This window comes from Neomonachus schauinslandi, chromosome 9, assembly GCF_002201575.2.
Source record: "Neomonachus schauinslandi chromosome 9, ASM220157v2, whole genome shotgun sequence".
Taxonomy (NCBI): domain Eukaryota; kingdom Metazoa; phylum Chordata; class Mammalia; order Carnivora; family Phocidae; genus Neomonachus; species Neomonachus schauinslandi.
Genome location: NC_058411.1, coordinates 72,540,063 through 72,567,797, shown reverse-complemented (window position 1 = coordinate 72,567,797; position 27,735 = coordinate 72,540,063). Strand labels below are relative to the sequence as shown.

Genomic DNA, 27,735 nt, shown 5'->3' with positions numbered 1-27,735 from the left:
TGCCATTATCCCACCAAGCCACAGGGGGCGGTAGCTACCCTTTCCGTCCCCTCGGCCATCCCGGCAACAGCCCCACGGCTCTCCATCCAATCAGCGGAGAGCGACGCGCGTCCTTGCGGAAGTGACGGCAGTTCGAGTCCGGTGGGGGCGGTGGGAGCGATGAGGGAACTGAGACGGTGGTAGCCGTTGTGTGAAGATGGAGGTAGGAACCTGAGCGTTAAGAAGGCTGGAGAGAGAGCGCGGCCGACCGAGTCGAAGCAGAGGCGGGAAGCCGGGCGGAAAGGCGGCTGACGGGAGGGGAGAAGAAAGCCGGGTTTGGGAGTGTTGTCAGAATGTCGGGGACAGAATCCGTCGCTTCATGCTAACTCTCTACTCCCCCTAACTTATCCCCGCCGCTTTCTTTTGGTTTCCAGTTTCCCGGAGGAAATGACAATTACCTGACGATCACAGGGCCCTCGCACCCCTTCCTGTCAGGGGCTGAGGTGAGCACGAGCTGCCGACGCTGTGGGGGGAGGGCCTGAGGCAGCGGTGGGGTAGGGCGGTGGGGAGGAGAGCGCGGACGCCGGGGCCCGGGGGCTGGGAACCAGGGGCCGAGATTGGTGTTCAGAGAACAGTGGCAGCTGCTTCCCGAGCCTATGAAGACTATGGGGAAGGCCCGGGAAGCTGCTGTCATCAGAAAAGCAAGACTTTGAAAAGAGCTAACCCATTTCAGAGTGATTCTGGATTGGAAGACAGGGTGGAATTGTTTCCTTTCATTGGGGAGAAATAAGTACAATTAGGGGGATCACAGCGGGAAGAAATTGGGGTAAGGGAGGAGTCTACTTAAGGGGTTAACTGTGAACATGTGTTCATTCTTGGAACTATCTCTGTTGTAGGGTCTTTGTTTCTCTTAAACCTCTACTCAAAAAAAAAAAAAAAAAAGTAGTTATGTTTACCTACAAGCTTGTTTCGCCAGTGACAAAATGAAAGGAAATAGTTGTCAGAAAACATGGAGTTGAGTACATGTGTTTCTGTTTGCCAGTGACTCAGAGTTTGGGCAGGTTACTTCACCTTTATATGTCACAGATTCCGTAGCTGTCAAATGGCTGTAATAATAGTTTTTTATGATGTTGTGAAGTAGAAGTAATGATTATGATGAGGTGCTTTAGTATCTGTGAAAAAGTTTTGCTTAAAATACTGTCATGATACAGATACGTATCACTTGTTTAGACAGGGCAAAATAGTAAGATTTGGAATAGAAAAAGTAAATTTCCCTGTCTTTGATTAGTCTTGAGCTTTCTAGGATTTGGGTTTTGTTTTGTTTTTGAGAATTTTAGTACTTTTTTCCCCCCCAAAAGTGATGAGAACCACTTGCATCAGTTTTTGTTGTTTTTTTTTGTTTTTTTGTTTTTTTGTCCTAAGAATTCTCAGTTGCTGTTGAGTAGGCTTTTCCTGAATTAAACCTTAATATTTCTATGGATGAGAATTAGATTGAAAAGGGACAGTTGCTAGTTTGATTTCTTTATTGCCATTATTGGTTATTGTTATTCTCTTAAGGAGGGGAAAGTGTAGCTCAAATGAAGGACAAATTTAGAAATGATATAAAACTAAATCTCTTTGATGCTTTCCAGTCTCATTGCCGTTTTTTTCTGAATGATATCTCCATGGTTTAATTTCATTATTTGGAGTGTTGTAAATCTCACATTGGCCTTACCCACATGAACATGCATCATTGCCAATTTCTTCTGAATCAGATTTAAACTTAGAGTGTGGTAAATTTCACACTGGCCTCATCAAGAAACTTTCCAGGTTTGAGTCTATCCTTTTTCTGTTTTTATGACTTTAAGAAATTTAACAACACAACTATTTTGCCAAGAAGCTCACAATTAAATTTCAGTGTCTTCCTTTAGCTTAGGTCTTTGTCGTTGCTAACAGTTCTTCTCATTACAACTTCACCCTTCCTTCCCCCCCCCCCCTTTTTTTTTTTTTTTTTTTTTTATTTGTTTTTTGGTTTTTGTTGTACCTGGTCTTATTGTGAACCACCCCCAATATAACTTAGAACTAGGTAAAGGTGATATTAAGTTTTTCTTTTAGAAAAAGAGTGATATTTAGAGTTTTCTTGCATGAAAAAAGATAGATATCCAAAAAATACTAACCATAAAAAAAAAATTGAAAAATTGGACTTCACTGAAATTAGGAATCTCTTTCCATCAAAAGACATCATTAAGAAATTAAATAGGTACACCACAGACTGGAAGAAGATATTTTAATATACATACCTTACACATATTCAGGATATATCAAATACTTAATGTAGAGTAAAAGAATCCAATTTAAAAACGGGCAAAAGGGGCACCTGGGTGGCTCAGTTGTTGGGCGTCTGCCTTCAGCTCAGGTCATGATCCCAGGGTCCCGGAATCGAGCCCTGCATTGGGCTCCCTGCTCAGCGGGAAGCCTGCTTCTCCCTCTCCCACTCCCCCTGCTTGTGTTCCCTCTCTCTCGCTGTGTCTCTCTCTGTCAAATAAATAAATAAAAAATCTTTAAAAACAGGCAAAAGATTTGAACACACACTTCACAAAAGAGGGTATCCAGATTGCCATTAGGCATATGAAAGAGTGTCATCATCACCCATCAGGGGAATGCCAGTTAAAACTATAACGAGCATGACTGTATACCCACTAGAGTGGTTAAAATTAAAAACACTGACAAAAGATTTTGCAAGGAAGTAGATAACTCTTAATCATTGTGGATTAAAGTGTAAATTGATTCAGTCACTTTGGAAAACGGGCAGTATCTGCTAAAAATGAACATATACCCACCCTGTGACCCAGAATTTCTACTCCTTGATGTATACATGAGAGAAATGAGTCCATGTATTCACCAAAAACATATATGTTCACAGCAACTTTCCTCATAATAGCTAAGCACTTGGATACAACTCAAATGTCTATAAACTGGTACTAGTAAAAAGGGATACTACACAGCAATAAAAAAGGACATCAACTACTAATAAATGTACCTTGGGTGATCTCGAAAATATATTGTTGAGTAAAAAGCCTGACATAAAAGAGTAGACACTATATAAGTTCACTTTTTTTTAAATGAGTATAAGGAATAGACAATGTGAAACTATGGTAATAGAAATCAGAATAGTGGTACCTGTTAGGAAAAGGAGAGAGTATTGACTAGGAAGGAGTATGACAAAATCTTTTACAGTGATAGAAATGTTCCGTATCTTTGATCTGGGTGATGGCTAATTGGATGTTTCCATAATGTAAAAATTCCTTGAGCTATGTACTTTAAATTTGTATACTTAAGTTATACCTAAATAAGAATACTAAAAATTTCTAAGGAGTAAGTAAGTATCCAGAGAGGAAGGCTTAGGATGTGTTATAGCATTGCTTGAGACAGGAAAGTTCTATCTGAAGGGAGTTTAATCTGTTTTCCTCATTCTCGTTGGCTCTTACACAATGATACTGTGCTTTGAGCACGTTTGGAAAATAATATAAAGATTCCTATTTTTAATTAGGAAAAGTACTTACAATATTAGAACCGGTTAATTATTTCAGGCTGAATAGTTAAAATTTTCACTACTACAGCATTTTTTTAAGAACAGTGAATTATCTTAATGACCCATTGTACCAGTGTACTATGAGTAAACAGGTGTTGGATTAAAATAAATTTCTTTAAAATGAGTAATCTACACAAAGTATTTTTTTTTTAAAGATTTTATTTATTTATTTGACAGAGAGAGACACAGCGAGAGAGGGAACACAAGCAGGGGGAGTGGGAGAGGGAGAAGCAGGCTTTCCGCCGAGCAGGGAGCCCGATGCGGGGCTTGATCCCAGGACCCTGGGATCATGACCTGCGCCGAAGGCAGATGCTTAACCGCTTAACCGGCTGAGCCACTCAGGCGCCCCTATACAAAGTATTTAAAGAAATACTGGATTGTATGTTTTAGCATGGGGAAATAGGAAAAGAGGGAAATAATTTTTTTTTTTTTTGGTTCTCTAAATAGCTGAGCATCCTTGTTTATAAACTGTAATTCCCAAATTGTTTCCTCCCTCAAAAAGGCCCACGAATTTAACAGAGAAGGAAAAGAAGGCTGAATGAGAGGGTAGCTATATCATGTTCCTGTTTTCTCCTCCTGGGTCAAAATCACTTATTTTTACCTGAATATTTGCTACAGTTTTATCTTTGTTTTATATGTGGTAGAGTATGATCTAGTTATATAGTAGATCCACTAAAATAAAATAACTAGAGGGGCACCTGGTGGCTTAGTTGTTAAGCGTCTGCCTTCCGCTCAGGTCATGATCCCGGGATCCTGGGGTCGAGCCCCGCATCGGGCTCCCTGCTTGGTGGGAAGCCTGCTTCTCCCTCTCCCACTCCCCCTGCTTGTGTTCCCTCTCTCGCTATGTCTCTCTCTGTCAAATAAATAAAATCTTTAAAAAAAATAAAATAACTAGATATTCATTATTGGCTTTTCCCCATAATGTTATAGATCATTTATGGTAGTAAAAGAGCTTTAGAGTGAATCTCTTGTGTTTATTCTAGTCTATAGTTTACCCTCTGTATTCTTGATCATTGCTATTTTTTTTACTTCTTTTACTTAGGGAAGAAACAAGCAAATAAGCAAAACAAAACCCCCCAAAAAACAACATTAAAGCTATGGATACTGAATAACAAAGCTTGTTCCACATTCCAGGGGGTGGTGCATAGAAAGAATGCCTTGTTAATTCGATACAATGGAATCTCTGCATGTCTGGTTTTTTAGTGTAGTTCTTGAGAGCACTCCAGATGGTTTATGTGGGGTAGTCCTTTGCGGAACACTGGTCTCTTGTTTGGGATATGAATTTTTACTTTTTTTTTTTGTTCTCTTTAACAAATAGTATCATTTTCATATCTTTGCAGAGTTGACTTTTGAAAGCCAAAAAAAGATAGGCATTTTTTGCTTTTCAAAACATTCCGTTTCTTGTAAAAATTGAAAACTACTATCATACAACTATTAATCTAGTACAGTAAATGTTTCCCCGATCCTTTTTCCCATCCCCATAACTTTGTTCACATGAAAATTTGGTAGAAATCTTTGTACTCTCTTCTTGAAAAATCTCACATGAACCTAAACTGAAATTTCAGAGAGAGTCATGGACCTGAAGTTCCTAACTTTCACGCAAGAATCATGAGCTGTGTACTGAGAAGAGTTCAGCTGTTGCGGAGATTTTTAGTTTTTCCCATCAAGAACTGCTTGCTCCTATGTTACTTGTACAACTCTCATGTTTCATCTCAGACAACTACCAAATTTTTACCATGTTAAGTAAAATAGTAAGGATTTTAGAGAAGGAAAATGTAGAAATGAAGCTATATATATATCTTGTTTGTCTTGTAGGAAACTTTTTTCAGTTTGCCAGTGTGATTCAGAGAGATTAGGCATTTCACAGACATATTTTTGTTCTCCCTAGTTTCTACTAGCTGGAAATTCCTTTTTAGCAATGTCTTCATTAAAAAAAAAAAAAAATGGTGGGGCACTTGGCTGGCTCAGTCAGAAGAGCAAGTGACTGTTGACCTCAGGGTTGTGAGTTCAAGCCCCACGTTGGGTGTAGAGATTACATAAATAAAACTTAAAAAATAAAATAAAAAATGGTGATATTAGTGAAACCCTTTCTGGGCCAGTAATAACCTTGAGGAACTCTTAAAGAATGTATTGTTTAATCATGAGGAAAAAGTGTGGGTACCTATGGAATTTGATCTGAGTCAGTTGATATTTACTATGCCATGTGATAGGTTGATTGAATTTAAAGTTTCTAAATTCCAATTATCTATAACTGATTAGCAGGTTGCAAGTTAATAATAATTAGGATATTAATGTTATCATTAATAGCAATGATTAATAGTTATTAAACAAAATAACAATATACGGAGAGTACTGTTACAACTCTCATTTTATAGATGAGGAAAACCCCTTCAGAGTCCTTTAGTAAGTGGCAGAGCTGGAACTTGAACCCAGACCTCTCTGACACCAGAGTCTCTTGCAAGTATTTATAATGCTCTTACTGCAGATGTCGCCATTTTAGTTTTTTACTGTCAAAAAGGAACCATAGCATTTAATGTATCTTAGTTCAGACATTGGTCTGTTAGCTCTACGAATGGTGGACCCATTCAGTATAGAAAGAGTCTATTACTGTAGTTGAATTCAGAGGAAGGAATTGGGTTTTATAGCTAGCTGGAGTAATCTTCTGCTTCCTCTCTTACAGAAAAGGCTCTGTCAGAGCAAGACTAGGAATGTTAGAGAACCAGTTTGCCTTTTGGCTGTAGCTCTTATGAAGGTTTTTCTCCTCAGTATATTAACCTTATTTTGACATCGTTGGGTTTTCCAAAAATAAATCTTACTTGTTGTTAACATCGTGATTACTAAGATGGAACTCTTAAGTGTAGATATTTTAGAAGAGGTATCGTTCCGTGACAGTACCTTTTAGGATTTGCTTCAAAGGAACCTAAAAACAGTAGTCAAAAGTATAATTGTCTGGTTGAAAATGAATTTCTGTGGTCTGATAGTTCAGGTGTATAATTGCAAAATAACTGGTGTCTATTAGAATCTTTTGAGAGTTTTTAAGCATCGTAGGCAAAACAATTTTATAAAGACTGGATCCTTACTAATAGCTGAGCACTCATGAGAACAATAAGCATGATAGGATAACAGATGGCAAAGATAAAAAACTGAAAACTGTGATTGATTTTGGCAGCCTCGTATATGCCATATGACCAAGGGTATTTGGGAGAGCAGAGGTTTGTTTGTAAAATTAAATAGGTCCTAAGAAATTGATAACAAAAACAGGATCCAGGCTGAAAAGAGGTACACTAAGAAACTCCAGTGCCCAGCCATGTTCTTCACTTAGCAGTATGCGGTTCCTCCTCTTCCCACTAACTTTTTTTCCCTTTTTCCCCCTACAGACATTCCATACACCAAGCTTGGGAGATGAGGAATTTGAAATCCCACCTATCTCCTTGGATTCTGATCCCTCACTGGCTGTCTCAGATGTGGTTGGCCACTTTGATGACCTGGCAGACCCCTCCTCCTCTCAGGATGGCAGCTTTTCAGCCCAATATGGGGTCCAGACATTGGACATGCCTGTGGGCATGACCCATGGCTTGATGGAGCAGGGCGGGGGGCTCCTGAGTGGGGGCTTGACCATGGTAAGGGGCAAGACATTATCAAGCTTACCCAAGCTCATGGGCTTGGTAGTGGTATGGAAGATAAAAGTGACTCTCTCTTCCCTACTACACTTGGGTATTACTTGGTTCTCATTCTGTGTTTAAAGGCTCACCAACAAAGACTTAATTTCCCCTGAAGGAAATTTATCATTTGAATTAATTTTACTTGAAAAATGATTTAAAATTATAAAATGTACAGCGTTCACCCGGATATGAAAATGATTGGGATGGGGGTGTGTGTTTTTTTCCCCATCTATAATTGCCATCACATCCTAGGATTAAAATGTGAGTGTGAAAAAAAAAAATGTGAGTGTGACAGCTGGCACGTTGAGAGATTTATTCAAAACCAGTCTGAACCAATGTATTGTGGATTACTTTGTTATAAATTGGTGTATTGGACTTCAGCACATTTCTTCAGTAGCACATCTTCACAGTATATTTGATGCCAAACATCTCTAACATTGGCCTTATTTACTCTTGATTGCCTGTATGTTGCAACTTTAAAAACCATTATTGTAGGAGAGTACAGGAAGTTTTTCTTTACCCTATGTGTCATCACTACCTCCAGATTACTGAATAATTTATTTGTTTTTTAAACTAACTTGTCCAAAATTAAGACTTCTCTGGTTATTTTTCATTATTTTGGAACAGGCTTTTGAGTACAAAGAAGTGACTTTAATAATTTCTGTACTTTATTAAAAAGCTTAATATAGATAAATTATTTGATGTTTAGTCTTTAAATGATGATACAATCTGGGTAAGCAAGGGTTATAAACTGTCCTGAATTCAGTGGGGGGAAAGAGTGGTGTTTTTTTATATTTAGTGTTTAATTAGTCCTTCTGCTTCTCTCAGGACTTGGACCATTCTATAGGAACTCAGTATAGTGCCAACCCACCTGTTACAATTGATGTACCAATGACAGACATGACATCTGGCTTGATGGGGCATAGCCAGTTGACCACCATTGATCAGTCAGAACTGAGTTCTCAACTTGGTTTGAGCTTAGGGGGTGGCACCATCCTGCCACCTGCCCAGTCACCTGAGGATCGTCTTTCAACCACCCCTTCACCTACTAGTTCACTTCATGAGGATGGTGTTGAGGATTTCCGGAGGGTGAGGCATTCCCTGCCAAAATCAAATCTGCCATGATATTCTGGGATAAAACTCCTGGCATACAGAGCCTACTCAGTATTATTTGCTCCTGCCCTGCCATCTCCTCTGCTCTTTTCTGGGTATGGGGTCCTGCCTCTCAATCTACAGTTTATAATGCTTTTCCCAATCCCCATTCTAATTGGTCCTCACCTACTTTACTAATGTCTTAATCCTATTGCCTCTTTTTAGCATTTCTGAAAATTCCATCCATGTGCCTAGTTAGTTCCCCCATATTAAAGTCCTTTTCTTACAGTTCTCCAGACACGATACTTCCTTCTTCCCTTTTGTAATTCTCTCTTTTCTCCCCTGCAGCAACTTCCCAGCCAGAAGACAGTTGTGGTGGAAGCAGGAAAAAAGCAGAAGGCCCCAAAGAAGAGAAAAAAGAAAGATCCTAATGAACCTCAGAAGCCAGTTTCAGCATATGCTTTATTCTTTCGTGATACACAGGCTGCCATTAAGGGACAGAATCCCAATGCCACTTTTGGAGAAGTTTCAAAAATTGTGGCCTCCATGTGGGATAGTCTTGGAGAGGAGCAAAAACAGGTGAACAAAACATGGAGGGAGTAGTGGGTAGTGAATGTCCTAGAAATTTTTAAGTAAGGGGATAAAAAACTAAGTTTTCTTTTAACTTTTTAAGTTGTTCTTATTTAATATCAACTCTTTGTTAACAGCACATTCACAGATCATACTTTGTCTTAAAGTTACAGCCATCCACTGAATCCAGAATGTACATCAAAAACTATTAATAATGTTTGTAAAAACACTGAATCTAATTTAAACCCCGTTTTTTTTTCCATCTGTAAAATTAGGCCATTCCTTGGTAAATAGCATCTCTAAAATCCACTAGCCTTAAGTTTGAATTTAGAGTTTAGTTTATGGTTTTTTCATTGGCCTAGTATAAACTTGAAAACTATAGTTAATCTCTCTAAATTTAATATGGATTTAAAAAATAGGGGCACCTGGATGGCTCAGTTGGCTAAGCATCCAAATCTTGGTTTCATCTCAGGTCATGATCTCAGGATCGTGAGATTGAGTCCCACGGTGGGCCCCACACTGGGTTGTGGAGCCTGCTTAAGATTCATTCTCTCTCTCTCTCTCTCTCTCTCCCCCTCTCCCCCCCAGTCCTCCCCCACTCCTCTCTCCCTTGCTCTCAAAAAGTAAATAAATAAATGAAAATTATGATACTATGTAAATATACAATACAATTAATACTGAAGATGGCTATAATTATCATTGCCCTAGACTCCCCAGGTCTTCTGTCAAAGTGAGTCTGCTACTTAATATTTGAAACAAAAAGCTGAAACTTATAACTTATAGCAGTTATCTATTGCTGCTCAACAAACCACAAATTTAATAGCTTTAAATAGTGGCAGTTTATTATTTCTCATGATAATATGAATTGGTTAGATGGTTTTTCTGATGTTTTTGCCTGGGCTCATTCTTGTGGTTTGTCAAATGATAGCTGGTATGGCTGGCCAAGGTGACCTTGCTCTCATGTCTGACATTTGGTGCTACTTGGCTTAGATTCCCACACATGGCCTCTCATCCTTCAAAAGTCTAGACTGGCTTCCTTACAGTATGGCTGACTTAGAGCAAGGTCTCTCTGTCACTTCAGGCAGAATTGCATGGTCAAAGCAATTCATAGAGCTATCCCAGATTCGAAGGAAGGCACCTTCTTATGGTCAAAGCAATTCATAGAACTATCCCAGATTCAAAGGAAGGGGAAATAGGCTTCAGCCCTCAATGGAAGAAAAAGTATGCAAGATGGGAGGAATTCTCGTGGCCATCATTGCAAATAACTTGCCAGATTCCTTAAGGGAGAATATACCCATTAGACACAATCCCAGGCTAAGCAGACTATTAATCTTACACAATGTTTGGATCTGGATTTTTTCTTTTTTCTTTTTGTTATGAAAGTGGGCATGGTGTTAGCTATAGAAGTGTAGTTGTCCTGGCAGGACTTGCTGATTGGCTGACTTTCAGATGCATGGTCACTGGAAAGTCTGCCATGGAGGCTATCTTGATTACTAGCCAGAAGTATATTCACTAAAAAGAGTTGTCAATATTTAACTGAGATGAATTGTCATTCGTTGATAAATAATATAGAATTATTAGTTTTTTCTAGGAGTATGGGGACTTTAAACAGTCTCTGCCTTTCCTGTAGGTGTATAAGAGGAAAACTGAAGCTGCCAAGAAAGAGTATCTGAAGGCTCTGGCTGCATATAAAGACAATCAAGAGTGTCAGGTAAGAGGGTTACTTAAAGCAATAAGAAGATTTTTGGAGCTGTTTATTAGCAGTTAAAAGAAGTAAATACCACCAAAAACCTGTAGGACCTGTTAATACTATGTTGTATTAAAAGCTTAAAAGTATATAACAGGTTTCCTATTGTTTCCATCATAAACCTTGCCACAGTCTGTCTTTCTGAGTTTATCTCCATTATTTACTCTCACAGCTCTTTTCTTTCTTTCTTCCACTCTGTGATGTATCTTTTCTTGGGAGATGATTAGAGTGAATATGTTCTGGGGAAGAGAGTAAATTTCCCAATGACTTTCTTTCTTTCCTTTTTTTGGGTCTTTTAGGCCACTGTGGAAACAGTAGAATTGGATCCAGTGCCACCGTCACAGACTCCTTCTCCACCTCCTATGGCTACTGTTGACCCAGCATCTCCAGCACCAGCCTCAACAGAGCCCCCTGCCCTGTCCCCTTCCATTGTTGTTAACTCCACTCTTTCCTCCTATGTGGCAAACCAGGCATCTTCTGGGGCTGGGGGTCAGCCCAATATCACCAAGTTGATTATTACCAAACAGATGTTGCCCTCTTCTATTACTATGTCTCAAGGAGGGATGGTTACTGTTATCCCAGCCACAGTGGTGACCTCCCGGGGGATCCAACTAGGCCAAACCAGTACAGCCACTATCCAGCCCAGTCAACAAGCCCAAATTGTCACTCGCTCAGTGTTGCAGGCAGCGGCAGCAGCTGCTGCTTCTATGCAACTGCCTCCACCCCGACTACAACCCCCTCCACTGCAACAGATGCCTCAGCCCCCCACTCAGCAGCAAGTGACCATTCTGCAGCAGCCTCCCCCACTGCAGGCCATGCAACAGCCTCCACCTCAGAAAGTTCGAATCAATTTACAGCAACAGCCACCTCCTCTGCAGATCAAGATTGTGCCTCCACCCACTCTGAAAATGCAGACACCCTTAGTCCCACCAGCTGTGGAAAGTAGTCCTGAGCGGCCTGTGAACAACAGCCCCGAGGCCCACACAGTGGAGGAAACCTCTCCTGAGACCATCTGTGAGATGATCACAGATGTAGTTCCTGAGGTGAGCCTGTTTTCAAGTCTTTCTCCAGACCAGTGGAAAGGTAGAATTATTTTGGTTGACCCAGTAAAAGTGGAGGTTGCTGCTGGCATTTAATGTCTGGCAACCAGGAGTTCCTGTAGGAGTTCCCTGCAACTGTGACTTGTCCTACCCATGATAATCTGTATTGTTCTTGGTAAGAAACATTTAGGAGGGTGTTCTGTCCCAGACCACCCCTTAACTAAGCAAAAGTCATACTGCAGTTCTGCGAGAGAGGATAAAGCCTAAGTAAGCGTGGAGTTATTTTTCAGAGGTATCTATCCAAGGATCCTAAACTTTGGAGATACAAGTTCTTCCATCTCCTACATCTCTGCTGCTTGGCTTGATGTGTTTTAAGTGGGGGATGGATAGCTTGAAAAAAATTGGTTCATATTATTGAGTCTTTCCAAAGAGACATAAATAGATGCCAATTACCATAGTTTTAATAAATTTGTACATCACTAACAGTCATTTAAAATAAAATAGGTTTTGGGGTGCCTGGGTGGCTCAGTCGTTAAGCATCTGCCTTCGGCTCAGGTTGTGATCCCAGTGTCCTGGGATGGAGCCCCGCGTTGGGCTCCCTGCTCAGCGGGGAGCCTGCTTCTCCCTCTCCCATTCCCCCTGCTTGTGTTCTCTCTCTCGCTGTGTGCCTTTCTGTCAAATTAATAAAATCTTAAAAAAAAAAATGTTTTGAGACTCCAGGTCCACAATTACTGAAGCAATCATTTAAAGAAAAATAACCCCCCATCAGCAGGAAACTATGAATCTCCGAGGTCTTTCCCTTTTTCTAATGGCATAAACCACTCTACTCACACTGTACTTTTGAGATTTCCAGAGGAGTAGTAGTCAAGTATGGAATAAAGTCAGTGATAGATACAATTAAAATTAAAGAGGAGTAGCCAGCATTCCGCCAATTGGAAGAATCTTCATGTCAGTCTCAAGCTGCGTATAGAGGGGGAGACCAAGAACTCTTTTAGGACTCTGCCCCCATATGGGGGCAGCTCCATTGGTTCCCAGAGTTAGTTTGACTAGCTGGCTAGTTAAGTAAGTAGCAATCTAATTAATCTTTTGTACTCTCTTCCTCTCATAGGTTGAGTCTCCTTCTCAAATGGATGTTGAATTGGTGAGTGGGTCTCCCGTGACACTCTCACCCCAGCCTCGATGTGTGAGATCCGGTTGTGAGAACCCTCCTGTTGTGAGTAAGGACTGGGACAATGAGTACTGCAGCAATGAATGTGTGGTGAAGCACTGCAGGTGAGCTTATAGTTTCCCTTCTTATAATTCAGATATTGCGAAGTTAACTGTTGGAAAACGGGTAACCCTGAGCATCACCTGACCTTAGGTAGACTAGATTGCTATATGTATGTCTGATTATATAGAGGCTACTAGAAAAGCTTCCCCTGCTTAAAAAGAGCTTACATTTCCCACGTAGACAAAGATGATATAATTAGCAGTTTTTGCTTTTTGGTTACATTATATTCAGTTACATGTGCTCTTTAACATTCAGTTACATATGGTCTTTTAAAAAATTGTAACACCTTAAGCTGTTAGTGACTATGGATATTAGCTTAGCTTCTCTCCTTACTGCAAATCCAGCTACTCAGGGAATTAGAATTTGAGGTGGACCATTATGCTAAGTGGTAAGTAGCATAAGAAGAAGGTGCTAAGTGTGGCAGAAGGGGTGGGTGGTAGGGGCGAGAGAAGTTCTGAAGATTTTGCCCATCTCCCCAGTTTTCCTGGGATTTACCTCTATCTATGAAAGTATTGGTATTTTCCTAAGTCAGATCTGCTTCAGCAAATCAGGATTGTCTAAACTTAAATAAGGCCCACTGCCCTTAGATTCATATTGGGTGATATCGTTTCATCTTAATGAAGCTATTTAAGACAGAGTTCAAAAAGGCTGTATCTAGGCTGTAATTCTAAGTTTATGTGTATCTCTTCTCTCTTAGGGATGTCTTCTTGGCCTGGGTGGCCTCTAGAAATTCAAACACTGTGGTGTTTGTGAAGTAGTCCTTCCTGTTCTCCAAGCCAGTCAAGACTTATCTGCTGGGAACATGTCTAAGAGCCTCTTTTTAAAAAACAAGTTGGGCTTCTGGTAGTGCCTGATCTCAACCCATGATGGTCCTTTGTGCTTCTCCCCTTTTCTGTCTCTTCATCAGGGGCCATACTATGGAGCAAGGCCATTGAGTTGGCTGTAATCTGGAATTGCTTTTTACTTTCAAGTACAAGCAGAGATACCAGTGATAATAGCAGAGAAGGGTAAAGGGAATATGAACAAGCAGAACATAGGGGTGGTGATGGTGGGGGGTTGTTTGAGGAAACTCGGTATAATTGTCATAGGACATGCCTAAACAATTATTAAAATGATGGGAGAATACTCAGCTTTGAGCCTAGGCTAAAACACTGTGTGCATCCATTTTAAAGGGGATAAAAAGTTGCATTAAAGGTTATCTCTTAAACAGGAACGATTGCTGTCACACCTATACATTGCTTGGAGAACAAAAGTTTTCAACAGAGCAGGCACCCTGGGCTGTAGGGAAAATACTATCACCTGGGAGTTTCTTATTTATTTCTCTTTACAAATAATGTTATTTCTGTAATCCTTGATCCTCCCTCTTGCACTTACCACAGTTTATGAGTGTAAAAGGCAGAAGTCTATATCCTTAATATAAGAGGTTTTACCAAAGTCTAAAGAAGTTGTGTTCACTTGTGTTTGATGAAATATCTTTTAAAAGATAGGCTAGAGGTGTTTTCACTTACATAATATATAGGCTAATTCTCTGTACACCCTAGGGATTCATTTAAATTTAATCTAAGATGTGCTTATCTCATTTTTCTTGCAAATAAGCTAAAAAAAAAAAAAAAAGACAAGCAAAGCCACATAGTTGTGAAAGGGTAAACAAATATTTAGAGCATGTTAGCCCTAATGATGATAACCTTAAGTGAAATCAAATCTTACCTTGAAAAATAGCTGTCCCAGAGAACCCCCTTCTTGATTACGACATTCATGTAGTACTAACTGCTAATCACTTTGATCCTATATATTATAATCAACATTTTAATGCTTTCCATGCACTCATTTAGTTTGAACCTTACAACAACCCAGTGAGGTAGGTAGCATATTCCCAGCTTACATGTAAGAAATCCTACTGAGAGATAAGGTGCACGAGATCACACAATGTTAAGTGGCAGAGCCAGATTTTGACCTTGAAATCCCAACTACAATACAAACTTTTATTTAAATAAGGAAGAAAAACTATTGTACAAATATTACTCTTCAGGTGCAGCCTACAGAGCCATGGCTGTAGGTGCTTAGCTCTGTAAGGAAGTGCTTCTACAGATTTTTAGGTTTAGAGATGATACCATCTGGATACCTTTGCTTGAACCGGGCAACCACATCTGGGTCTAGTAGGTGGATCCCATCCAGTTGGTTTCCAAGGGTGATCCTGAAGTAAAGATAAAGAAGGGGCAAACCAAAAATCCTGGAATTAAAAGGCTTAATATTGTTAAAAGATGCTTACCTTTTATTAAGGCTGCCTATCATCTCATCTAATATTCATGCCAATTCTTTTAAGAAGACCTTAATATTAGAATAGTATTTGGTAGTATGACTGGTTAGGAATTGGGTAGATTTTGGTGTTAAAACAGGCTGGCTCTGTATTACTTAAGGGTTAATAACAGAGAGCTAACCAGGCGTACTTCACAAAGTTGCTGCCAATGAGTATTCTTTAGATAAAAAAATGCTAGCAACATGTCTTCCAAAGCTCTAACAGTATGAAAGATACTGAAACTGTTGACAGTAAATGGATTCTTAACCACCAGGGGGCAGATTTCAATACATCCCATAGAATAACTGAGGAAAATCTTTAGTAGATACCCTTTAGAGAGCAGTGATTTGGGTCTTAAAACCTGTTGGGTCTCCAGTGAATGTTGCAAAGCCCCATAAAACAGTTTAAATACAAGCTTGGGTGGCTTCTGAATCCTCTGAAGCCCATTTTTAAACTACTGAAATATGAGGTAAAGCTCTACTAACAGCCATCCTTGACCATAAACAGGAGGGCTACTATGTTCGCCTTACCAGTTGGGCTGCACATTGTGTGGTCGTCCAAATAACTCAATCTTGCGAGTGCCAGGGGATAGTCTCTCAATCATGCCATAGATTTCATCTGGTTTATGACTGGTAGAACGAACCTAGGAAAGCAAGGCTCTAGTTACTTTTAAGTTACCAAAGATTGGAAGTCTAGCCCTTTCCATTTATATTTATGATCAAATGAGAGAACCTGGAACACACCTGACTTGAATAATGTGGAAGGTTTGGATGCCTGGGGAAGCACATACCTCAGCTACGATCACATCGCAATCCAGACCCTGGTTGAAGCCTTGGGGATTTCCTTTGACACCAACCTGCTCACCACAGAGAACAGATTACCTTATGGAACCCCCAGCATTTGAACTTTTTCTCAATAAGTCCAACAATTCCTCTTTCTGCTCCACCTATTGAACTGGGCCCCAGTGTTGCTCACCAAGCAGTGTTCCTTCCCGTGGTTCAACCAGTGACCTGTACGGCCTGTCCGAATGATGCGCTGCAGTTGATTTGTCTTCACCCAGATAATTTCATCTACCCGTTCATAACTGTGGGACATAAAAAAGAGAACTAGAGCTTTAATCCGGCTTTCACAGTTTAGGGGTAGTACCATCTACTCTACAGAGGAAAGGACTCACAGGGAATACTCTGGGAGAAGAGAACACATCTCAACTACAGCAATTACATTTCTATTTCCTTCAGTAGAAAGCAACACAATGATCACTACTTACCCCCAGAGGTTCAGACATTCTCTGCCCAACTCCATGGCCCTAAAAAGAAAAGGGTTAAACAGCTGCTTTCACGTCTGTATTTTTTATCCCTTCAAGATACCGAAATGTTTTCAGTAGACATTCAGTGAACATTTACATGCAAGACACCGTTAGGGCAACAGGATGGATCTAAGAATGAAAACATAAAACAGTATCTATTCTCAATGGCCTTACCTTTCATAAGGAACAGATGTAAAGTTAAATAGAATTCAAGTATCATTTGTGTTATATACAGGCAGTAGGTCTCAGTAGCAAAAAAGGCTGACATAGTCATACAATTAATAGCAGGGCTAGGAAAACCCAGGATTTTATTCCCACCCAGTACTCACTCTGTACTATATCTGCCCATACCTACATATCTTTGAACTGCATTACCTGCCTGTGACCCAGAGGAAGAGAAAGCCATCATCCTGCAGTACTGGTATGTTGAGCCTGCGCATCTCATCATCTGTCAGGGTCCCATAGGGCAGCTCCATGTGAATATCCCAGGGTGGGTCAGCCATCACAACTGCAAACTTGCCCAAGATACTGACGTCCAGGTAGCGGATATCACAACAGATCCACTGCATGAGGTGGTATTTGGTCATCTTCCCTTCCTTCACTCTCAGATTCATGGCCCCAGTCCCTCTTTTCCATTTGATTTTCCTATTCCATTATAAATATGTATATCCCACACCATTCCCAATCCGTAAGATAGATTGCTGATTATGCCTGCTTTCCTATATGTATGGCTGCCCTACTCAGATATAAGTTTCTAAGCTGAAATAAGTTTTCTGAGCGGACAGGTACCTGAGGAGGGAAGAGTCGATCTGCACTGGAGTCACCTCCAACACTCTGTGTAAGAGCAAGCTCCTGGCTAGGTGTATGGTCTTTGCTCCCAGGAGCCTCAGAATCCATGCAAGCATCAATTTCATAGTGAACATATTTGCAGGTATCCATGTGGAAACATGTGTTAAGGAAAGAGCAGTCACCTAATGACTCATCAGTGTGTTTATTGATGATTCGTCTGGGAAAATAAAAAGGGAGAATGAGAATCAAGATGGTGTTCCAGAGTCAGATCCTATAGTTCAAGTTCCAAACTGTTTCAAAATTTTGTCTTTTATTACCCTCTCCTAATTTTATCTTTAAAGCTTCCTCCAAGAGTTTTCAGAGAAAGGAAGCAGGTAACATGGAAATCCATAATTCACACTAAAGAAGAATTTAATTCCTCTCTGAGCAAAGACAACTTTCTTAGGACAGGAAAAAGGGCTTGCTGGTTAGAGCTGAATAAAACACTGGCCTTAGAGCCCAAGTTCCTACTTCTCCTAAGATCATCCTTCCAGAGAACTTTAACTTTTACTGGGCCTCAGAGACAGAGATGCCTTGCTAATGCAAGAAGAAAGGGACATTATTTAAAAAAATCTCACATCTGTTTGGGAGTGCAGTCTGTATTCTCTCCCACAGAACACTACTTCTGAAAGTACACCTTCAGAATCTGGAGGTCTAAGACAAATCATTAAAACCATTTAATGACAGGATCAAAGACAGAACCCCAGTGACTAGAAGAAATGTGCTGAAAAGGAATGAGTGCGTCTGGGAGCCCCACCCCACCTCTCTCCCTCCCAAGACACCTGAAGTGCAGCTTGCGGCAGGGCCGGTCAGCATCACTGGCTTTCATACACTCCTCCTTGGTTCCATAGTCACAGAACTCTTGTACTTGGGCCCGACCTCGTGAGCGAAACTTTTCAACAATGGACTGTTCCTTGGCTGTTGTTGTATTTAATAGCTCTAGGATCTCCTGACTGACCTGTGACAAAAGAAGCCTTAGACTTAAAAGGGTTTGCAGATAAAATGAGCCCTAAACCACCTCCCTAAATTCTACTTGACAATGTCCTGTTGTAAGAGGTGAATGAGCTAACCTAATACGGGAAAATTGGGAGTTCTAGGAGATTTATCATGGGTTCAGTCCTCTCTTACAGATCTGCATTTGGGATGGAATTAAAATATAAGAAGCCTGGTTCCTACTGCTGAGCATTAAGTTAACCTCCCCTCCCCAGGAAAGCAATCCTTCCCACCAAAACCACTTATATTTACATAACCAAGACACAGTAAGAACTAAGCACTTTACTGTTTAGCTGAGTCTATGCAACAGTTCTGTAAGGGAGGGTACTCTGGTTATCCTCACTTTAGAGATGAGAAGACTAAGGCTCAAGAGAAGTTAAATTTAACTTGTTCATATTTACACATCTAGAAGTAGCAAATAGGTAAGAATTCATGTGAGTCCATTATTTATATTCAGAACCACAGTTAACTGCCAATTCACATTGGTTAATTATCAGTTTCCCTAATTAATGGTCCATGGTAACTACCTTCCAGTATTCATCTCCATTCATCTCCCTCTATTCCTATATTTGGGTTCCTCTTCCTTTTACCTGATGATTCTTCCAATGACAGACATTCTCAAAATCGGAGTTTCTCAACATTGGCATTACTGACATTTGGGGGAAGTAATTCTTTGTCGTGTGGGGATTATCCTACTATGATTGTAGGATGCTTAACAGTATCGCTTGCCTCTACCCAGTAGATGCCTGTAGCACGACCCTGTGTTGCGACAACCACAATGTCTTCAGACACTGCTAAATGTTCTCTGGGGGAAGGAAGTGGGGAGAAATAATCCCCAGTTGACAACCACTATTCTAAACCCTCAACCCTAAGAACTGCTCCTTGCCCTAGGGGTAAATCCCTCCCAACCAAAGCTGTAATTCAAAGTGTGTATGTGAGGAGTGCCGGGTTGGCTCAGTTGGTAGAGCATTCAACTCTTGATCTTGGGGTTGTAAGTCTGAGCCCCACAATGGGTGTAGAGATTATTAAAAATAAAATCTGTAAGGGGCGCCTGGGTGGCTCAGTCGTTAAGCGTCTGCCTTCAGCTCAGGTCATGATCCCAGGGTCCTAGGATCGAGCCCCGCGTCGGGCTCCCCTGCTCAGCGGGAAGCTTGCTTCTCCCTCTCCCACTCCCTCTGCTTGTGTTCCCTCTCTCGCTGTGTCTCTCTGTCAAATAAATAAAATCTAAAAATAAAAAAAAATAAAAAATATTAAAAAAATAAAATCTTAAAAAAAAACAAAGAAACAAAGTATATGTGTGAAAGCATTTCCATCTACCCCTACCTTCTTACTCTGTTGTTCCTTAGTAGACTGTTGGTTCAGAAGGCTCTCTATCTCCAGATCAACATCTGAGGCAGCATGTTTCCTTGATTTCTTGGTTGGCTCCTTGGCTGCTTCTGATGCTGTAGAGGCCAGGCCAGAGGCCAAAGAGCTAGCAAAGGCAGCTACTGTGGTTGAGTCCTGCTCTGCACGCCGCTTCTGCCCTGTGATAGTCCCTGTTACCTCCCCAGGGCCCTTCTTTTCTGCCACAGCACCCATCATAGCAGAGAGCTTGGAATGATCAGCATAAGTCACAAGAGTGGGATGTGCGTCATCTTGTAAGAGACCTCGTTTTACCTCAATCAACTCCTGAGCTGCAAACTTCTGTAGGAGGCTTTCTACCCCATCTTGAGTGGCAGGGGCATCTGGCTAGGGAAGGAGGGGAGGGAAAGGCAATAAGACACTGACCATGAACTGAAGCGAAGAAGTGGTATATCCCAACCCTGTCTTATCAGATCATTACCGTGGAGATGGCAAGACGGATGGACACAGCATCAGTGGGCAATGTTAAGGCCAGATCAGAGAGGTGGTGTAACAATTTCTTCTCTAACTCGGGGTCTGTAGCTAGTTCAGGAACTGCTGAAGCTGTGCTGGGCTTAGGGCCACCAGAAGTGGGTGCAGTAGGCACTGGGCTGTCACTGCGGAAGGTGGGAGACAGTGCTGCCTCTGGATTTCGTAGATCTAGGAGTGAAGAAAAGTGAAGAAAATGATAAAGGGCAACCACTGTAGGTCTGTCTAGACACTCCTCAGGAGTCAAATTCTCCAACATTCACAGCATGTACTTTCATTTCATGCAGAGAATTCTCTGACCAAATTTAGCACTAGATCACCTTTCCTCAATCATACTCAAGCATTCACTGCTTTGCCAAGATAATCCTGGATTTTCTGGGAACCACTTACCTTTTCTCTACTGAGTAAGAGGTATTTTCCTAATTCCAGTCCCTGCTGTGGTTCAAAGGAAATTAGCAGCATGGTAGATTTAAATGTCCGTACCACCTCCCTTCAGTCACTCTAAATGACAACCGAAATAACCCAAATTTAGGGGCGCCTGGGTGGTTAAGCATCCCAACTCTTCATTTCACCTCAGGTCATGATCTCAAGATCCTGAGTTTGAGCCCCATGGTGGGCTCTGAGCTCAGCGGGGAATCTGCTAAAGAGTTTCTCTCTCCCTCTGCCCCTCCCCCAGCTTGCTTGCACATACGTGCTCTCTCTCTAATAAATAAATAAACCTTTAAAAAAATCTTTTAAATAATAATCAACCCAAATTTTAAAGCCAGAGATATTTTCAACAACCTAAGCTGTGATCAGCTCTTCTGAGGAATGGAGTTTGAATTTTAAAGAATCAAGGCCACTGGACATCAGAGGATATGTAAAATGACAGTATTGAGGATTAGAATAGGACCTTTTCCTTTATTTTTAAAGATTTTGTTTTTAAGTAATCTCTACACCCAACATAGGGCTCAAACTTACAAGCCCAAGATCAAGAGTTGTGCGCTCTATTGCCTGAGCCAGCCAGGTGTCCCTAGAATGTGACCTCTAACACTCAAAACACAAAAATTTTATAAAATTCTGCAGAAGGGCACCTGGGTAGCTCAGTCAGTTAAGCGTCTGCCTTCGGCTTGGGTCATGGTCCCAGGGTCCTGGGACTGAGCCCCTCGTCTGGCTCCCTGCTTAGTGGGGAGTCTGCTTCTTCCTCTGCTCCTCCCCCCACTTGTGCTCGCTCTCGCTCTCTCTCTCACAAATAAATAAAATCTTAAAAAGATAAAATACAGGGGCGCCTGGGTGGCTCAGTCGTTAAGCGTCTGCCTTCGGCTCAGGTCATGATCCCAGGGTCCTGGGATCGAGCCCCGAATAGGGCTTCTGCTCAGCGGGAAGCCTGCTTCTCCCTCTCCCACTCCCCCTGCTTGTGTTCCCTCTCTCCCTGTTTCTCTCTCTGTGTCAAATAAATAAATAAATAAATAAATCTTAAAAAAAAAAAAAAAAGAAATATTTAACTCAGGACTTGTATCAGAATTCTGTTAAATATTTTAAGATATGAGTAGGTCATTAGTTTACATTTAGAAATATTTTGGTTACTTAAACATTTTTACTCTAATGGAATTGACTTTAGTAAAATTTGACTCACAAATTCCAAGGAAAACGGAGCTGAACTATATCAAACACCTTGCTGGAACAGTTACATTTTATGAAAATAAGTTACACCCTATTTGGAAAACAGACTCCACAATACCATACTAGCTGGAAATGTTAAATAACTGACAGAACTGGGGTGCCTGGGCGGCTCAGTCGTTAAGCGTCTGCCTTCAGCTCAGGTCATGATCCCAGGTCCTGGGATCGAGCCCCGCATCGGGCTCCCTGCTCAGTGGGAAGCCTGCTTCTCCCTCTCCCCCTCCCCCTGCTTGTGTTCCCTCTCTCGCTCTCTCTGTCAAGTAAATAAATAAAATCTTTAAAAAAAAAATAACTGACAGAACTTTGTTCACTTTGCTTATGATTCCTTTATGTTCTGCTGAATCTTAGAGTAGAACATTTGCCAGATGAACTCATACAAGTTCCTTGTTTTGTTTGGCAAAGAGGTACTGTATACATGGAGATCCCTGAAGCACTTTCAACGTCGGGACGAAAAAGAATTCAAGAGCAACGGACCCAAGCTAAAAATATGTAAGAAATATAAGTGACAGTTATTATTTAGCTTACTTGGAAGACTACAGGCAAAATTTCTGCACTGAACAGGATTGAATGATGACTACTGAAGTCCTTGCAACTCAGAGATTCTAGGAGTCTAATAAACTTGAGCTAAAATACCCCAATTACAATTTACACTGAGATAAAACTCTGAACTTTTTTTTTTAATCAGTCAAGTTTTAAAATATTTTGAAGTAACCAAAAACTTCTTTCATTAAGCAACTGAAGCACAATCAATAAGTATCATTTTTAAGGCAGAAGAAACAAGGTATTCTAAAATTAGGATTTCAAGGGCGCCTGGTGGCTCAGTTGGTTAAGAGCCTGCCTTCGGATCAGGCCATGATCTCAGGATCCTGGGATCAAGCCCCACGTTGAGCTCCCTGCTCAGTGGAGACCCTGCTTCTCCCTCTCCTGCTTGTGCTATATCTGTCGCTATCCCTGTCTCTCTCTCTCAAATAAATAAATATCTTTTAAAAAAATAAAATAAAATTAGGATTTCAGGGATGCCTGGGTGGCTCAGTCGGTTAAGTGCCTACCTTTGGCTCTGGTCATGATCCCAGGGTCCTGAGATTGAGTCCTGCATCAGGCTCCTTGCTCGGTGGGAAGCCTGCTTCTCCCTCTGCCTGCGTCTCCCCCTGCTTGTGCTCCCCCCCGCTTGTGTGCGTGCAAGTGCTCTCTTTCTCTGACAAATAAATAAATGAAATCTTAAAAAAAAAAAAAAAAGATTAGGATTTCAGGATTTCAGGGGGGGCCTGGGTGGCTCAGTCAGTTAAGCATCTGCCGTCGGCTCAGGTCATGATCTCAGGGTCCTGGGATGGAGCCCCACCTCAGTCTCCCTGCTCAGCAGGGAGTGCTTCTCCCTCTCCATCTGCCCCTCCCCGCTCATGCTCTCATGCACCTGCGCACATGCTCTCTCTCTCTCAAATAAATAAATAAAATCTTTAAAATTAGGATTTCAGGCATTACACCCACAAATTGTTTTGTTTTTTTTTTAATTTATTTATTTGACAGAGAGAGCGAGCACAAGCAGGGGGAGCTGCAGAGGGAGAGGGAGAAGGAGCCTTCCAGCTGAGCAGGGAGCCCGATGTGGGGCTCGATCCCAGAACCCTGGGATCATGACCTAAGCCGAAGGCAGACGCCTAACAACTGAGCCGCCCAGGCGCCCCCCACAAATTGTTCTCTATATTATATACTGATGTAGCTCATTATTATACACTGATATAACTCATTATACATATATTTATTTGTTTTATACATTATATACTGATATAACTCATTATATATCTTTAACTCCTACAGTATGCCAAAGGGAGTAAATCATATTAGCTACTAAACCAAAGACACTGTTAACAGAAAATGGGGCTAAAGGAAGATGTGGGTAAGTTTTAAGTCAATACCCAGGATACAGGTCCTTTGTTATGCAGCTCTGAAATTTTTAATATTTTAGGTAAGCCATAAATTATCCGTTATAATATATATAATATATAATCCATTAAGGGGGAGGGAACCTTAATTCATGTTCAAACTTTGTGCCAGGTACCTTACATATCCTGCTGCCATTAATATGAGCTTTATTTTGTTTATTAAAAAACGGCTATGGCACCAGGGTGGCTCAGTAGATTAAGCATCCAACCCTTGGTTTTGGCTCAGGTCATGATCTCATGGGTCATCAGATCAAGCCCCATATCAGGCCACGTGCTCAGCGGGGAGTCTGCTAGAAGATTCTCTCCTTTTGCCTCTCCCCCCACTCGTTGGCAGGCCCTCTCTCTCTAAATACATCTTTAAAAAAATAAAGACCTAAAAAAGTAATAATAAAAAATATCTAAATAAAAATTTTAAAAGGCCTATGCTCCCTATAGATAATACCTACTACACCTTTTTTTTTTTTTAAACCACCTTAAGGGAAAATATATTAATTAATTAAATAAACAAACAAACAAACCACTTTAAGGTATGACTGACATGTAAAAAGCTGAATATACTTAACAGATATAACTTGATGAGTTTGGAAATAAGGTTACACACCATGAAACCATCACTACCATGAAGGCCATAAACCTACTGGAAAAAAAAAAATGTACTTTAAAAATGCCAAACTAAGGAAAGTCTCCCAATGATTCTTTGTCCATGGTATTTGCATTCATTAACGATATGGATACATTTTAGTTCACTTAATATCCTTGTCTTTTCTCACTGAGCTTTGTAGTAAACAATTAAGTATCAGATTTCAGTAATGCTATAAAAACCAAGAGGTAGTAAGAAAATTTTTATTTCCTGTGAGAAAAGAATGGAATGATCTAAATTATTAGCAAGCCTTTGGTTATTCTTACATGGAAACTTGATTAATAAACTAATAGAGTATGTCTCATGTTTTCCTAAGAATCCTAATGCTCAAAGAAATAGGTTCTTTGGAATAACCAAAATAATTCAAAGAAAGAAGAGTGATAGGCTGGTTTATTTTGTGTTTTATCTCTATCTACTCCCACAGTACCAGATGGGCGAGCCAAAGCTCTGGGCCAGAAGACAATACATGTTTAAGCACAACCTTAAAAATATTTTTATGTAAGTCTTAACCATATTCTTTAGGCAGATGTACTAGGAATCTTAACCATATATTAAGTGGGTCAAGAGATTAAGTCAAGAGATATTTATATCCAAAAAAAGGGAAAAAAAGAATATTTACATTCAAGGGAGAATACAATCTTGTTGTCAAAATTATTAAACACGCTTAGCAAGAAACTGAAGTATCGACACTCTAATAGTTAGGTTTGCACATGGGACGAAGTTTGGTTAATACCAAAGTGTGGTTATTACCATGGAAAAGTGAAATGGAACTTAAAATCGACTACTAATTGAACTCCGATCATAGGACTTGTACTTCTTCTTCCTCTACTTGCCCTGCCCTCTTAACTTCTCTTTAATTATCTAAGTCCTATGTAGCCATCAAGATCAAATCACAAGTGCTAACTAACTCATGTTGCCTTTGCAAATAAAGCCAACTCTTGTTACTTTTCCCTTCCCTGTCTATACTTATTTTGGATTCATTCATTCAGCATTTTACATATATCATATCATAGTTCTGGATTTTTTATAAGCATCTGAATTTTTTTTATAAGCATCAATCCTTTATCCCCCCTAAATTTTAAACTCCCTGAGAGCAGAGACAATATGTTACTTATCTTTGTCCATTTTTTGTTAGGCATACTGTAAATACTTAACAGATGTTTGTTTATTATGGTGTCAAAGTCCTGACAGAACATCTTCTGGGTTCCAGGGGCCAGAACATGAGCACATGGACCTGATATGTACCAAGACAAGATTTAGAGATGGACTCTAGTATACTAATAAACATTGGAACAAACTACCACAAGGATGGTATGGATTCACTATCCTTGTAGATCTTTGTAACTGATTTGCCTTAAATAACCCAGGGCTTGTGCTGGGGATAGGGGTAGATAAAATTGGACAATCATTTGAGGTTCCTTCAAGTTTTGTGACACAGGGGGCAACGGGAGGGGAGAAAAAGTTTAAAAACATAAAACAAATATTTTCAGGTTTCTGGTTGGGACGCAGATGGCTAAGACAATACCATTTCTTCTACTCATTTAGCAACTCTGTGAGGGTCCCTGAGCTGGTCACTGTGGATATAAAGTTTCGGTCCGTGTTCTCATGGTGGCTACAGTGGCAAAGAAACGACCTCTACAAAGCAGTCGCTATAACGGAAGAACAAAGCGCCATAGGAGCAAAAAAAAAAAGGGGGGGGGGCTTAAAGGTTTCAAGGGGGGGGGGGGCGGGGGGCCCAAGAAGGGAAACGTCCCGGCGACTAAAGGGGGGTCTGCAAAGGGGGGGGGGGGGGGGGGGGGTGGTGGGGACCAGGCTTCTGTCCCAAGAAAGTGAACTGGAGGAGTGAACCAAGGCCCGGGGTGGAACGGAACTGCGACTACGCACAGGAGGACGAAACGTCTGTGTGCTGAGGGTGAAGAGGAGAGTACTGATGTACCAGGTATTAAAGAAATGGCCGCTTGGGAAAGGGTGCTGGCTTGGAAGCTCTTTTTCTCCAGGGTTCCCTCCCGCCCTCCCTGGCTAAACCTCGGCCCGGACAGCCCCGCGCCTCACCCAAGTGCCCCGAGTCCTGCTTCCGCCTCCGCTGCAGCCTCTCTCGCAGCGAGTCCAGCTGCTTTTTGTGGGCCTGGATAGAACTCCACGTGTCCGACATCCTAGTCTCTCAGCCGGGACACGTCTCGAATCAGGCGCGGTGGACTAGCACCTCCCAGCCCCAGCCGCAGGAAATCTCCAATTCTCCCGCGGACACCCCCAGGCTAACTGGAAAGAGTTCCGGGTAATGCGCTAGCCGGGAAGTCATTTTCCGTTTCCCGCTCGCTTTGAAGCTCAAATGAGAGCCACCTTAGGTGTTGGCAGGATGGCGGAAATATTTTTAATAGGAGCTCCCCCGTTCTTCCGGGCGCCGTGAAGCTGTGGTTTCCATATTAGTGCCTGGCAGAACAGCCATGTTGCTTAAAGAGGTGCACGCGGCCTTGTTGATGTAAGGAGTTGACCCAAGGTGTTAAGACAGCACTAATAGAGCAGCAAGTGTAGTACAGATTTTTATTTATTTTTTAAAGATTTTATTTTTAAGTAATCTCTACACCCCATATGGGGCTTGAACTCACCACATGGAGATCAAGAGTTGTGTGCTCCACTGACTGAGCCAGTCAGGTGCCCCAGTGGTACAGATTTTTAAAATGAAGGACAACTAATTCCTTTTGACAGTTAGATACTAACATACCTTTTCTGCTGTGGGTGTTGCCGTTTTATGTTTTTATGCATTCATTTATAAAGATACAGCTATTAGGCGGCGCCTGGGTGGCTCAGTCGTTAAGTTTCTGCCTTCAGCTCAGGTCGTGATCCCAGGGCACTGGGATCCAGCCCTGCGTGGGGATCCCTGCTCTGCGGGAAGCCTGCTTCTCCCTCTCCCGCTCCCCCTGCTTGTGTTCCTTCTCTCGCTGTCTCTCTCTGTGTCAAATAAATAAAATCTTAAAAAAAAAAAAAAAGATACAGCTATTACATTGGTTTACAGTCTATAGGTGTGTGCCTGGAGGTGCCCTCCTTTGAAAGAGAAGGAGGACTGGGGCTTCTGGGTAGCTCAATTGGTTAAGCATCTGCCTTAGGTTCAGGTCATGATGCCAGGGTCCTGGTGTCTAGCCACATGGCTGGGTCCCTGTTCAACAGGGTGTCTGCTTCTCCCCTCCCCTCTCTCTCTGCCTCCCCCCACTCTCCGCCATCTGCCCCTCTCTCAATTTTTTTTAAAAACCACATTTATTTAAAAAAGAAAAAGAGGAG

The 27,735-nt window shown here is 41.3% G+C and overlaps 2 protein-coding genes across 2 annotated transcripts; one reads left to right on the top strand and one right to left on the bottom strand.

The window, feature by feature from the left end:
* Positions 1-140: 140 nt before the first annotated feature.
* Positions 141-14,372, top strand: TOX4 (TOX high mobility group box family member 4). Its single transcript, XM_044918334.1, has 9 exons — positions 141-202; positions 414-482; positions 6,928-7,170; positions 8,041-8,301; positions 8,653-8,883; positions 10,505-10,585; positions 10,921-11,664; positions 12,770-12,933; positions 13,629-14,372. Exons 1-9 carry the CDS (start codon positions 197-199, stop codon positions 13,687-13,689), a joined length of 1,860 nt encoding a protein of 619 aa, XP_044774269.1. The 5' UTR covers positions 141-196; the 3' UTR covers positions 13,690-14,372.
* Positions 13,649-26,929, bottom strand: METTL3 (methyltransferase 3, N6-adenosine-methyltransferase complex catalytic subunit). Its single transcript, XM_021695789.2, has 11 exons — positions 26,512-26,929; positions 20,177-20,394; positions 19,678-20,082; positions 18,144-18,319; positions 17,323-17,539; positions 16,909-17,096; positions 16,495-16,533; positions 16,203-16,311; positions 16,018-16,083; positions 15,758-15,870; positions 13,649-15,125 (listed from the first exon to the last, which is right to left on the bottom strand). The coding sequence occupies exons 1-11, from the start codon at positions 26,609-26,611 to the stop codon at positions 15,014-15,016; spliced, it is 1,743 nt and encodes a 580-aa protein (XP_021551464.1). The 5' UTR covers positions 26,612-26,929; the 3' UTR covers positions 13,649-15,013.
* Positions 26,930-27,735: the final 806 nt, after the last annotated feature.